Source organism: Parathielavia appendiculata (genome assembly GCF_033297405.1).
Source record: "Parathielavia appendiculata strain CBS 731.68 unplaced genomic scaffold N657scaffold_3, whole genome shotgun sequence".
Taxonomy (NCBI): Eukaryota; Fungi; Ascomycota; class Sordariomycetes; order Sordariales; family Chaetomiaceae; genus Parathielavia; species Parathielavia appendiculata.
In genome coordinates, this window is record NW_026944222.1 from 2,858,624 (window position 1) to 2,871,634 (window position 13,011).

The 13,011-nt window shown below is 57.8% G+C and overlaps 6 protein-coding genes across 6 annotated transcripts; 3 read left to right on the plus strand and 3 right to left on the minus strand.

Moving 5' to 3' along the window:
* Positions 1-144: 144 nt before the first annotated feature.
* Positions 145-1,642, minus strand: N657DRAFT_654827 (uncharacterized protein; the record flags this gene model as incomplete). Its single annotated transcript, XM_062794537.1, has 2 exons — positions 145-1,477; positions 1,530-1,642. 2 exons carry the CDS (start codon positions 1,640-1,642, stop codon positions 145-147), a joined length of 1,446 nt encoding a protein of 481 aa, XP_062650243.1.
* Positions 1,643-2,328: 686 nt separating this feature from the next.
* On the plus strand, positions 2,329-3,327 carry N657DRAFT_679394 (uncharacterized protein; the record flags this gene model as incomplete). Its single annotated transcript, XM_062796184.1, has 3 exons — positions 2,329-2,399; positions 2,462-2,719; positions 2,781-3,327. 3 exons carry the CDS (start codon positions 2,329-2,331, stop codon positions 3,325-3,327), a joined length of 876 nt encoding a protein of 291 aa, XP_062650244.1.
* Positions 3,328-4,409: 1,082 nt separating this feature from the next.
* Positions 4,410-6,107, plus strand: N657DRAFT_654829 (uncharacterized protein; the record flags this gene model as incomplete). Its single annotated transcript, XM_062794538.1, has 2 exons — positions 4,410-4,467; positions 4,690-6,107. The coding sequence occupies 2 exons, from the start codon at positions 4,410-4,412 to the stop codon at positions 6,105-6,107; spliced, it is 1,476 nt and encodes a 491-aa protein (XP_062650245.1).
* A 681-nt stretch (positions 6,108-6,788) lies between these two features.
* Positions 6,789-8,289, plus strand: N657DRAFT_569416 (uncharacterized protein; the record flags this gene model as incomplete). The annotated part of the gene is made up of 4 exons (XM_062788661.1): positions 6,789-7,215; positions 7,330-7,862; positions 7,887-7,948; positions 8,109-8,289. The coding sequence occupies 4 exons, from the start codon at positions 6,789-6,791 to the stop codon at positions 8,287-8,289; spliced, it is 1,203 nt and encodes a 400-aa protein (XP_062650246.1).
* Positions 8,290-8,687: 398 nt separating this feature from the next.
* Positions 8,688-10,243, minus strand: N657DRAFT_632537 (uncharacterized protein; the record flags this gene model as incomplete). Its single annotated transcript, XM_062791144.1, has 3 exons — positions 8,688-9,373; positions 9,441-9,636; positions 9,695-10,243. The coding sequence occupies 3 exons, from the start codon at positions 10,241-10,243 to the stop codon at positions 8,688-8,690; spliced, it is 1,431 nt and encodes a 476-aa protein (XP_062650247.1).
* Positions 10,244-11,636: 1,393 nt separating this feature from the next.
* Positions 11,637-12,973, minus strand: N657DRAFT_632538 (uncharacterized protein; the record flags this gene model as incomplete). The annotated part of the gene is made up of 4 exons (XM_062791145.1): positions 11,637-11,678; positions 11,721-12,252; positions 12,371-12,565; positions 12,942-12,973. 4 exons carry the CDS (start codon positions 12,971-12,973, stop codon positions 11,637-11,639), a joined length of 801 nt encoding a protein of 266 aa, XP_062650248.1.
* Positions 12,974-13,011: the final 38 nt, after the last annotated feature.

The following is a 13,011-nucleotide window of genomic DNA, read 5'->3' on the forward strand; positions in this document are numbered from 1 at the left end:
TAGCTCTGGAGATGCTTGGCAGTCTAGCTGATGTTAGCAATGAGAAAGCATCGTCGTTTTCTTCAAACTCACCAGCTGTTAAGAATATGAGTGTGGGCGATAGATGAAAGGTGCTGCGAGAATGGGTGGCGTGCAGATTGGGCGTCACGTCTCGGTATCCCCCCGATCGGGGCTTCCTCTGTCGTCTTGAGACGGCTTGCTGGGTCCGAGACTCCAGACATTGAGGCTTGTTTCCTCAACTACAATCTGGAAGCTCGGGCTGCTCCGTGATGCTGTGCTCGCCTCCGACCCGGACTCGTCCGAGCTCTCGGAGCTCTCCTCATCCTCGTCCACAAACTTCCATGCCCCTGAGCAAGTGGCAACCACGGAACCGCTCATATGCATAGCAGTCGCCCCAACGGCCGAGCCATGTGCCTTCCAGTCCCAAGACGGTTCAACACCACCATCCCGATTCCCAACCCCTTCCCAAACGACCACGCCCCCATCCTTGGTCCCAGCCCACACCTCAAACCCTCCGGTCCCCCCACTCCCGGGGAACACATCACAACTCAACCGCTGATTCGTCCTTCCGTCTCTCCCCTCAAGCGCACCCAGCAACCGGTGCGTGCCGCGCAAGTCATACACCAACAATCCAGTCGAGCCCCTCTCATTAACCACCAAATACCGCCCGCACGGTGACCACACCGTCTGCAGCACGCCCCTCCCGCCAACCCGGGCCTCCTGCGCCACGCCCTTGACGCTCCACGTCGCGACGCACTCCCCGCTGCGCAGCAGATCGTACAGGCCCAGACTCCGCGTCCATGTGCCGGCCGCTAGGAGGCCCAAGCCACCAGCACCACCACCAGCAGCGTTGCTACTACTCCCGCCGCCGTTCCCGTCAGCGACAGGCTGGTAAGGCTGGGCGGCCAGCGCCGAGACGGTGCCGCGCATGCCGACGCCGCCGCCCTTGGCGAGGTGCCGGGTCGACGGGATGGTGGGGATGGAGAGGAGCGGGGATGGGTTGAGGGTGTCGGGGCGGGAGACGTCGAAGAGGGCGATGCGGTTGGTCGTGCCAGCTATGAAGTGCGTTCCCGGCACTGGCCAGATGAGGGAGGTGATGGGGAGGTAGGCTTCGGTTTCCTGCTTGATTAGGTGGAAGGAGGCTAGGTGTGGGGGTTGAGTTCGGACTGGTGGAGGTGGAGATAATCTGTTATCATTGTCGTCAGGGAAGGGCGAGCTTGATGGTGATGGCGGGAAAGCGTGGTGTAGGTGGATGGGGTGGTCGGTGCTGGCTGTTAGGAGGACTTGGGTTGAAGGGTGCTCCAGAGCGAAGTACGGACATGGGGCGATGGCGCTGGTTGGTTCGGCGAGGGCGAGTGTGCTGTGGGCAGTGAGCTCGACCGGGGACTGCCGTGGTTCGAGGAGATTGTCTGGGAGGACAAAGGTGCAGATGCGGTTTGAGAAGGATGATGTGAAGAGGGTTGTGCCGTCGGCAGACCTGACGATGTTAATTTGCTGCTTGAAAGCTAGGAATGAAACATGAAACGTACCATTGCACGCTCTTGAAGAAGGAGTCGCGGCTGTGGACGCTGCCCTGCTTGGGCGGTAGAGACCCATTGGGGTTCCTGCATGAGGCCACAAGGTTGACTGACGGGGAATCCATGATGCCGGCCAATTTACTCCATGCTTATGGGATGATGGCTAGACACGGCACATGCCCACCACCTCGCAGGATATACGGATCCGTACTTAGGTGCAGTTGACTCGGAATGGCAGGTAGCGGGGCAGTATAATAAGTGTGCCTTTGAAGGTGTCGGGTATCTGTATTTAGGAGATACCAGCTTCGAATTGGAACTTGGCAACCCCGGTTTGTATGTTAGCGCGTGAATTAGGTGCTTACCTCCATACAATACCTCTCTTCAGCTTCATCACCTTCACTTTTTTTTTTCCCTCTTCCTCTTTATCTTCGTTTTGTTATTCTCTTACTTTTCACCTATATCTTCTACAAGTATGTTTTATCTTTCTTGCTATCTTACTTTCCTTGGATGCCATTTTTTATTGAAATATTGCGCCCCGCATGTGCCACGCTAACGGACAAACCAAAGCTGGTCTGTGCGGATTACTGACCTACTGAGCATGGGGTGGGGGGGTCCACTCCACATCGCAGCCCTGCGGCTCCACCTATCAGGGACACTGGACCTGCAGCTTGGAGCTCCCGAAGCTGCAGCTCGTCGTCCCCTTTCCCGCTTCTCCCAACAACCACGCCAGACCGATTCCGAACGACAGCCTTGGACTTTCATCTAACAACAGTCTTGCAACATCTTTCGACATCGCTCTAGTTTTGTCAATATGAATGCGATTGAGGAGGATCGCTGCAAGGAGCTCCGCGACCTGAGCATCGTCAACCTCATTGTCTCGATGTATTGCGGATCCATCTACGGAAGCATCGTGTTGTTATATTGCATCGCTAACGATGCTGCAGCGTCATCGTCATTGGCATGCTCGTCAGTTACCTCCCTCAGCACGCACGCATCATCAAGCGCCGCACTTCAGAGGGCATTTCCCCCTACTTCGTCCTCCTCGGCACCACGTCAGCGACCTCGGCCTTTGCGAACATTCTCCTTCTCCCAAAGTCTCGCCAGGATGTGGCCTGCTGCAAGGAATTAGAAACCTTCCACTGCATTGCTGGCCTTCTGGGCATCGCTCAGCTTGGCGTGCAGTGGATATGCTTCACCTTCATGTGAGTGCCTTGATCGGTTGGGTCCAGCGACGAGACAGCAACTGACTGACCAACTGCACAGTTTCGTTCTCTTCCTCGTGTTCTTCCGCTACGGTTCCGACGACGATGCTGAGATTGAAGAGCTGGACGACCACCAACCGAGATGGCAGACTGCTTTGCTCGTCGCATCCTTGACTTTGCTGCACGGCCTCGCAGTCATCGTCATCACGGGCGTCCTGTCGGCCGTGGCTAAGGAATCCCTGCCTACCTGGGCCAATATCCTCGGTGTCATGGCGGCTCTCCTCGCGGCTGTGCAGTACATTCCCCAGATTTGGACCACGTACCACCTCAAGCATGTGGGCAGTCTCAGCATCCCGATGATGTGCATTCAGACTCCTGGTGGTTTTGTCTTCGCAGCCAGCTTGTTTGCCCGGCTCGGCTGGGGTGGGTGGAGCTCATGGGGGATCTTTCTCATGACTGCTACGATGCAAGGGGTCCTTCTGTACCTCGCCATCTACTACGAGATTCAGGCCCACTCCACCGACATTCCGAAGCCACCATCGCCTGACAATACGCCCCTTCTCCCATCCGACGGCCACCATTCTGAGTACGGCACCAACCGGGGCTAGGCGAGCTAGGGGGATATACCGTACAATGCACCCATGTCATCTCCCTTGAGCTTAGGACAGAAGGGATAGCGGATTACCGTGCCACTACGTGACGTTCAGCTAGGAAGATCCATCCGTTCCTTGTGCCATTCTACCTCAAGTTCGGATCCTAGCAGCATGACATCGACGCAGACCAGGTCGCTGTACTCCCTAGGGCCGGTCTAGGCATCTCAGTCCAACTTCAACGGACAGCCTCAACTCGCCTGAGGCAGCCGTTGTTTAGCATCGACCATTCATCATCCGCATCTCGCAGCGCGTCGAACTACCAAACGCACGCACGGCGTCGTCTGGTGCAGGACACCCTCGCTGACTTCTGTTTCCAGAACGCTCTTCTGTTACCGACTAGAAATCAAAAACCAAACGAGGATTCCCACTAAAACCTCCCTTGTCCTGGCCAGACTCCATGGGCCTCCCCCAGCTTTGCGCCGGATTCTTCTGGGGAAGCCTGTCTGAGCAGGGCATAAATTGGTGGGATGCAGCAAACGCGGTCAAGTGCCGTGCCACCTAATGTGACTGCGGACGGCCACTCCTCGAACATCTCTTGGATCCGATGCTACAGCTTGGCCAGTTTTGGAATCCCTGATCCCAGCAACCGTTTGCTGGTACCCGCGTGTTGCAACTGGGTGTTACATTCGCTGCAGCCTTTTTCGCCTACCTCTTCCAGGATGAGTATTCCGGGCTGAAGTTGTCCGTCGCCCTGCCTCCCCCTTCCCGTTGAACGGCAACAAACACATTGCTGGATATTTTCCAGCCGCTGATTAGCGGCGGAAACGTCGGGCTTTAGTTTTCACAATATTCCGGTTGGCGACTACTCGATCTGGGGCTTCAGTTGCTGCACGGAAGGGATGCGGCTCGCTTCAATGATCTTCGCGCCTGGAACACCGTTCTTATGCAACAGCATAACCGCCAGGCATAATGTCTTCCTTGGCACCCAATTCACTGCCTCCTTCAGTCACACACTGAATATCCTGGGGCAGCTTTGGGGAAGCCCACTTCAAATCGCGTCGCCCGGCGTTCGCAGGTGCCAATCGATCAGGTTTCCCATGCAGCAAGAGAGGCGCAGGCGGTATGCGTTCCTGGCCCCGTCCATGATTCCTACAAGTTGACAGAGCGAACCTTCTTATTTCAGCTCCCTTATTCGCCCCCTGTTAGCTGTCGGTGCTCGTTTTTGCTCTCTGCAAAGTCCTCGACCTGCTCCCGCCTCCTATTCATAGTGTCTGTTGTCTAATCCATGACAATATCACGACCAGAGCTTACTGTTGCTCCCCATTCACACCGTCCACATCGACCCAAGCAGACTTGGTATGACGATGTTGCCACCAGAAATACGGGTGGTTGACAGGACCAGGGTGCACCGCCGCCAGAACAGGCCTTGTCCTGGTGGGAACGGGGCCACCATAGGCACCTTTCAAGAATTTACTGTTCTCTGCAACTCGAACATTGAAGGGGATGTCCTCGACACACTGGATGTTTTCGACTTAACGGCGTGTGTCGATCTCTGCTCCTCGTTCCACCCAAGATGCGAAGGGGCCTCGTTTGACGGATCCCGGTGCACCCTACGGACCAACGTAAGGTCAGCTGAGGAGCAGGCTTTGGCAAGGCGGATCGATTCTGCAATCGCCAGCTTCCCAGGTGCTAGCTCGGATTGCGCAACGCTAGGCGGGACCGAGGAGGCGGTCGGGACCACCTTCACCACCATGTGCGGGTTCATCATCGCTGGAAACGACATCAGCCAGAACTTTGCCCCGACATTTCAAGACTGCTTGGGGCAATGTGCGTCAACGAACGGCTGCGCAGCGGTGTCTTTCGACCCAAGCCAAGATCTCGGGTTCAAGAATTGCTACCTCAAGACCGCAGTGCGAGACTCCAGCGACGTTGCCGCAGACCGACGCACCGACTCTGCCATGATGGCTGCTGCTGTTGCTGCTCCGGATCTCTCGCCGGGTGCAAGCTCATCTCCGGCTGGCCCTGGAGTCTCCACCATCCCGGTGCCCCAACCAGGTAGCGGGGCCGTGTTCTTCACTCCACCCGGGGGCAGCACGGCAGCCGCGCATACTCCACCTACACCGATCTCGACGCCGGCGCCGACCCCTTCATTGGGCACAGCAACCGAGCTCCTGATTGCGCAAAATTCGTCGCTAGCCGCGGGCTCGCTCCCGCCCTTGCTCCCAAAACCCACTACGACGTCCGTTTCCTTGACAGAATCGTCCGTCCCGGAAACGGCTGGCCAAAATGCTGGCGACGGTCCGCCGCTGTCCATGGCCTGGGTCGCCGCACCCATCGTGGGCAGCGTGGCGGCTATCGCGCTGATTGCAGTCTCCTTTGTCATGCTCAGACGCAGGCGCCGCAACGACGGCGGCGGCAAGAAGGCGAATATTTCTCGCCTGCCTGCGGTGTCGAGTTTGTTCACCGCTTGGCTGCCGTCGTCCTGGTCCTTCGGTTCCTCCTCCTCGTCCCAGCCTAGGACCGAGAGCCGGGGAAGTAGCGGTAGGGAGGTAATGTGCATGGGGAATTCCTCCAAGGTTGAATCCGGGCGGCGGAGGAGGAGTGCCGAGGTCAGCAGGGATAGGGGGGTTGTGAGGAGCAGCGTTGTGGGCTTCATGATTGGGCGGCCGATGGGGATGGAGAGGTTGGAGGATCTTGAGGGAGGGGAAGGGAAGGATGATGTGTCTGGTGGTACTGGGAGGATGGGGTTGAGGAACAGTCTGAACGGCTTGGGACAGAACAAGTGGTCACAGTAAGTTGGTGAGTCGGTCAGCTGGAGGATGTTGAGCGGGGGTTTGAAGGGTTGGGGTTGGTATTGGTTTATCAATACGTGCCTGTTGTGGCGTGGAGTTTGGGGGGGATAACACAAGGGTTAGTATTGTTGTTTGGAGTTATCAGGTTCCAGGTTGTTCTTCATACAAAATTCAAGCCTCTTCGAGGGATGGCACGCACTACGGAGACTGGTGCTGCTCTTGCGGGAAGGAGCGAATGTGGGTGCTGTGCTTGGCGGCTGAACGAGATCTGAACTTCAAGGGGCGTGGGCTTGCTGGGCCTTTGATTGGTCAGCAAGCGCGATGAGTAGCGCTGCACGGCCCGGAATGTGTCATGCCGGCGATGACGGATGTCATTGACCCCTTCTCCCTCATCTGCCTGTTTCCTTTTCTCTCTCTCTTGGCTTGGCCGGCGGCCATAGGAGATAAGGTCAGTTATCGGAAGAATTCCAGTGACCTCTTTGCTCACGCAAGAGCCTGCGTCTCCTGTTTGCTGCTTTGCCTGTTTCCTCCAAAGACGGTGGGATCTACCTCGGCTTCGCGAGATCGCGGGACTCTCTCGCCACTCTCGCCGTGCGCGTGGCCGACAACGTTATAGCTCCGCGGTTCTGCGCCTATTCATCATACGGCGGCTTGCAGAACCCTCCTGGTGCAAATCGCGGATCAATGGCTATTACACGTACCCCCGTGGGCCATGATGAGGACGGCGACCAGCACGGTCAGTCCCAGTCCCACCCTCCTCACGCACAGCATCAACACTCGCTCTCTGATGCCTCGACTGCGACCGTTGATATTGAGGCCTGGACCGTCGCCGCCCTCGAATCGTTGAGAATTTCGCCCATTGCGCGGGGCACCGGCAGTGCCCTGGCCATTCCCCTCGACAGCGACTGCAGTCCCGCGCCCGAGTTCGAGCGCGATGGCCCCGAAGGGATGAAGCTGCGCGGTGTCGCATTCGAAGGCGGCCACACCGACGCTTTCGGCGCAGGCATTACACCGCCGCGCCGTCCCCCCTCACGACGCGACAGCATGCGCCGGCGCGAGGCCCTGCTCAAGGGCAAGGAGGGCAGTCGGCAGCGCCGGCGCTGGGAGAACGGTAAAAGCATCCCCTACAGATTCCCTCACGCTGACTTCCCCACCATAGCCGTCAGAAGCTCAAACCATCCCAACGGGTGCTAATGAATGGATTCGAACGTTTCCAAAAAAACAGACCGCCTCCTCCACGTCCCCAACGTCATGCCCCCGCTTCCGTCAGACTGGCAGATCCAACCCACCCACCGCGTCCTGCCCCCCGTGCCCTACCAATTAGCCCAGTACTGGGATAAAGGCTTGCGTGAGCAGTACATCCTCAACCAGAGCCGCCGGCACCATCACCAACACCACCGTCATCATCCCAACCACCAGCCCCAGGAATCAGCCGGGTCCATGCCTCTTGGTGCCGAGGGCGTCGGCCACGTCCCGCGCGACCTGCGCGCTACGGCCAAGCGCACGCCTGCCGTTAAGGCGTGGCTGCGGGTTCTCGAGGAGCCCGTGCGGGAATGGGTTATTGAGCGCGGCTTGGCCGTCGTTGCTGCTACTGCTGCTCCTGCTGGCGCGGATAAGGCCGGGGAGGGTGGTGATGGTGGTGAGGGCGAGATTGATGATGAGACGGACTCGGATGACGAGGAGATTGTGTTTGTGGGACGGAACGGGCGGATGATGGACGGCAAGCCTTGGAAGAAGGCGCAGCGGGTGGTGTCTGGTGTTGGTGCTGGTGCTGTTGGGAAGGGGGAGGTGATGGACAGGGGGCTGGTGTTGGAGATGGAGGAGGGGGGTGGAGGGGCGTTGAAGTAGGTTGTCTCCTTTCTTGTCCTTTTCTCCTCTCTCTTTTCCCTCACTTTTCTCTCTTCTCTTCCTGTCCTTTTCCTCTTTTCGTGCATGTTTCCTTTCCACCTCCTCTCGCTCCGCTTTCTCCCAATTGTGAATCAAAGCCGCTGACGAAGGGCACAGACGCTGGCTCACTCATTCCATCTCGGACTACTACGGCCTCGAATCCAAATCCGCCATGGTCGGCAATCCGGCGCGATGCGTCGTCTTTGTAGGGGTCAAGCAGAAGCAGAAGCAGCCGGGCCCGCGGCATAAGCCCCCCTGCCGGCCTGTGCTGCCGCCACCGTTGTGGGAGATGTTCTAAGGGGACCGGCGTGGCGGGCAGCAAGCCATAAGTTTGGTACTGCTGAAGAAGAAGACGGAAAACAATTCTGCATTGCATACCTAGATTGCATGTTGATGACCATTTGTCAGGGTACACAGAAGAGCGAAGACAGAGAAGCAGTACCTATCTCTCTTGTCAATACACAGCACTTAGCAAGCTGCTACTTTCAGGGCTAAGCTCATTCTCACCACAATTCGAACATGGTGACTAAAGTGTTGCTTGCTTGTGACACAACGGGCAGTTTTTCACGCGACCAAGGATTACACAATGCTTCACATCTCATCCGAATCAAGTATACATTGTCATTTTTGTGTCACTGATTACATGTCATGACTATCTCCATCCGCTGCGTTCACAAACCGACGCCCCGCTATTTATCAAGCCGTCACACCCAAGATAGAGTTGAACGCGTTGGCGGCCGCCTGGCCCGTAGCCGCCTGGGCAGCTTGCGATGCCTGGTGGCAAGCCTGCACTGTCTCGTCGGCAGCCTTGCACGAGCTCTCGAGGCGCTGGCAGGTAAACTCGGCAATGATGCGGATAGCCTGCGCCGACCCGTGGTTGAAGTCGGCCATGTTGACGTTCTGGAAGCTGGCCTCCTTGCGGCCGTCCAGGCCGACGGCGAATTTGATCGCCGGGCTGCCGCACTCGCCAAAGTCGAGGGCGCCGCCGCCGCCACCGTTGGCTGCCTGGCGGCGGTAGCCGCGGGAGGAGGAAGACAAAGGGGTCGAGCGGCGGCGGAGTCTCTTCAGGTTGTTGGCGGCGCGGCACTCGTCCTCCTGGGCGTCGCACTGCTGAGTGCCGCCGGCGAGCTGGCCCGCGTTGGCAGCGTTGGCGCACGCGTTCTTTTGGATGGCGCAAGAGCGCTGGATGGCGGCGCCGGCGTTCAAAAAGGTGGCGCCGTTCACGGAAAAGGGGCGGTCCGCGCTGGCGGTGCTCTGCACCGGGGGCGGGGGGCCGCCGAGGTTGCCGCCGAAGGCTTGGACGTTGACGGTGCCGGTCGCAACGTCGTCGTTGCCGGCGTTGGCGTCGTCACCGGCGGGCTCCTCGACGACGACAGTGCATGCTGTTATGATATTAGCGTGGGCTCCTTCGACATTGAGGGAGACACCTAAGACACCTATTGAACATACCAGCATCTTCAGCATCGCCAGTTCCGGCATCGGCATCAGCCTCGTCACCCGCGCCAGCGCCGGCGTCAATATCGGCCACGGCAGCCAGGATCTCTTCCTCAGTGACCGCGGGGGTGAGGAGATTCAGCGTGACAATGCAGCCGGCGGCATCGTTCTCGTCGTTGCATGTGTTGCCCGCAGCGGTCGGATCATCAAGCTGGATAGTGTCAGCATTTTTGCTGCTCTTTACTCGGAGAGAGTCTGCACTACTTTACCTCGCCTGGGGGGAAAGTGGCACTCTGCAGAGCAAGGAGGGGGTCGGCGCCGATGGATGCCAGGGACTTGGCAACCTCAAGCTCGATTGCGGCGTTGTTGACGGCCTCGGGCGAGGCAGGGTCCTGGTGCTGCTGGATGTTGGCAATCTCGGGATTGACCGCAGTCTCATTGCAGAGCTCGCTGGCCAGGCCAACCTGCAGTGTATTGCGTTCGAGGGCGCGGAACAGGATGGCTTGGATCTGGCCGTCCAGGTCGCCGGCCTCCTTAGCGTTGGTGAAGGCCTGGTCGGCTACGATCTGCTGAAGGCAGTCGAGGTTGGCGACCTCTGGGGCACCGGTGGCAGCGGCTGCATTGCCCAGCAGGGCAAAGACAGCATCAACAATGTTCAGGGGGTTGTTGAGTTTGAGGGCGACATTGGTGGCGCGGAGGATAGCCTCGTGTGAGTGCTCCTGGGGAACCTCACGCTTCGAAGCCTTGCGAGAGTAGATAGAGATCTCGCGGGCCGAAGCAATGCCCGCTAGGGCAACCAAAGCAGTCCCGTACTTCATGGTTTCGTAAAGTTTTGTAGCGATCGACGCGAGGTAAAGAGTTGGAAAAATAGAGGCCCGGCCTAATGAAGTGAATGATCAAATGAAAAGAGTGTCGAAAAGAAAGTTCGCTGAACTGTAAAGAACGGAATGAAGATGGGAGCGCTTGTGGTAAGGAATGGAGATGTTGGTGTCGAGGCATCCGTGGACGTTATATGCGGAAACGAGAGGAGTCCAACACTAGGTGGGATGCGTCGTCTCATAATGGGCATGGATCCTGAAATCCTTGGTCGCTCGCTAACAAGCTGTGTGCCGGCGATCAGAAGGGGTGAAAGGGAACACAACAAGGCTGTTCCTGGAGAGAGGTGTAATTGAGCGGTTCTCTTGGAGCAGGGCCCGTCGGCTCTCCTGGATCCGGGACGAGAGGGTCATCAAGGGTAATTCAAACATGCTCAACGTTGGAGTAGGCGCCAGACGAATCCTCTCTTGGCGCCTGTCTGAAAACATGGGCGAGGTCATGAGCACCCCAGGTTTGGAAGGATGCTCGCTTTGGCCTTGACATGACCTCAGACTGAGAGGACGAGGCCACATCAGCACCGTCGGCACTTCCAGGTCGTTGACTTTTCAGCATCGGCTTGCCTGTCGGCATGGCATGATTGAAGCATGCCCCATGCACGTCGACACAAATTAGAGCGAAGGCTACCACCGTAAACCCAGGTGTGGGTGCTGCGGCTTCCTGCCCTTGATGTCCGAACTTGGGAGTCGTGTTGATGGGTCGACAGACGGGGCTGATGTCGGGTCCTGGTTTCGCAACCAGCCGATTGGTGCGTCAGTTTGCGGGCTGAGTGCAGAAATGCTTTGGGATCAGATCCGTCGGATCAGACGAGACATGGCACATGGTTTGTCTCAGCTCTGCTGGCGCCTGGCGGGAGCCGCATGCAAGGCAGTGGCTGAACCAGGCAGAAGATGGCCGGTCTGGGGAAACAGGGGCTGTTCCGCATCCTTGTTCCGTGTTGGAATTTGGAAACCACCATCCAAGCGAGGGCCCACTCCCTATCACCAATGCTTCAGTTGATAGTGGCATCTTGTCAAGCAACGCATCGTCCGCCGACTCGGAGAATTCCTCAGACGCAGCAGACGCTGCCCTTCAGCCACCAGGCTTCCCCTTCGCGGCGCCCTGTCACTCTCCGTTCGTGCATGCGAGTCCAGTCCAGCCAGATTTGGGAACGGGGCGCGCTGTTATGGCCGCTCGAACATCAGACGGACGACATGAGTGGCAGGAATTAGCAGCATCTATCATATGCCTAACACTCTACCATAACGGGCTTAGCTTAGCTTATTTGTCGTTTCCCGGCCTATTATCTCTTAGCTGTCTTACTTTATTACCATTCAGACCACATTGAACGTATTACGCCTAAGGAGACGACATCTTGAAATTAGCCTTGGTGCAGCCCGCCTATGCCCAGGTTTTGGTCCGACATAGAAATACGCGCCACACCTGTACATGGTGTCGAAGCCCAGCTTCAATGGCGCCATGCACGACACGACGCCCGAGTTGATAGTACAGGTGACGGCGTTCAAGGTTGGACACGGACGCCTGAGCATCCGTGGACAATATCATGACGCCAAAGTACGTAGTCGTCGGCTGCACGAACCACTTCACGCTCGGGTTGCTGGGGGGGAAGGGCTGGCCACCGGCGGTGATGAGACCGAACGGTGATGCCTGGGCAGTGGCGGAGTTGATCGTGAAGTAGCCATTGACGGCAGCGACGTAATAACCTGGGGGCATGCCGGTCACGCCGAGGTATGCTGTCTGAGTGGGCGCGACCGGCGTTGTGGTCGATGTGACGGTGGTAGTCTTTTGGTACAGGCCTGTGGTCGTTGAAGCGAGGGTGGTGGTGGCAGGCACAACGACGGTGCTCGACACAATGACGGTAACAGTGGACGTGGAAATGGAAGGGATTGCGCTGCTTTCGGTGACGGTTTCGACCAAGGGCGCGGCGGGTATTGTCGTGGTCACAAAAACATCACTGGAGACGGTGTAAATGCAGGAGCAGGCTGACGAGTACTCCTCGAGACTCCCGCAGTTGGACGCGAGAGGGTACACCCGGAGGCCGATGACATGGTAGCGGTAGTGAGGACGCAGACGGAGACGACAGGGCCGGCACGCATCTACGTTTTTTATCACCCGGGCCCCTCTTCTTCTTGTCCGAAGGAGCCGGATTGGTTGGCGCTGTCACCACCTGGGTTACGGTCGCCACAGTCGTCTCCGAGTCATCGGTAATGGTTTCAAGCACCTCGGCATACGACGTTGACGTCTCGTAGTGGATGGACTCGGTGGTGCTAAGGGTGGCGATGATGTCGGTGTAAGGGATAGTAGTGGTGGTTGAGAGCAGAAAGAGGTCCCCTCACGCAGGTGCGGACTCACCGGGGCTTTACCATTCATCTGCCCTTCTCCTGGAGATTGGCATGCGGGCCCTGCGATCGAGAATGGCTCAATCCAGGAGGATTCAACATGTCACTAGTTCCAGCTGTGTGAGTTCGCCTGCAAAAACAGGAATTTTAGTATGGGGTGGGACTTGGATATCCAACATCGTGAAGAGAAGGACCAGCACTGAGCGGGCAGTTGCCTGCCCTCGTAAACCAAACTCAGCTGTGTGGACGTCATCCCAACGAGTACGGGGGATGATCAACAAACAGAGTTGGCCCTGTCACTCACCCAAACTTTGAAAGCAGGATCATCGAGGCCATTGGCGCTCTGCGTACGATCCGAGTCCAAGTCTGGAACC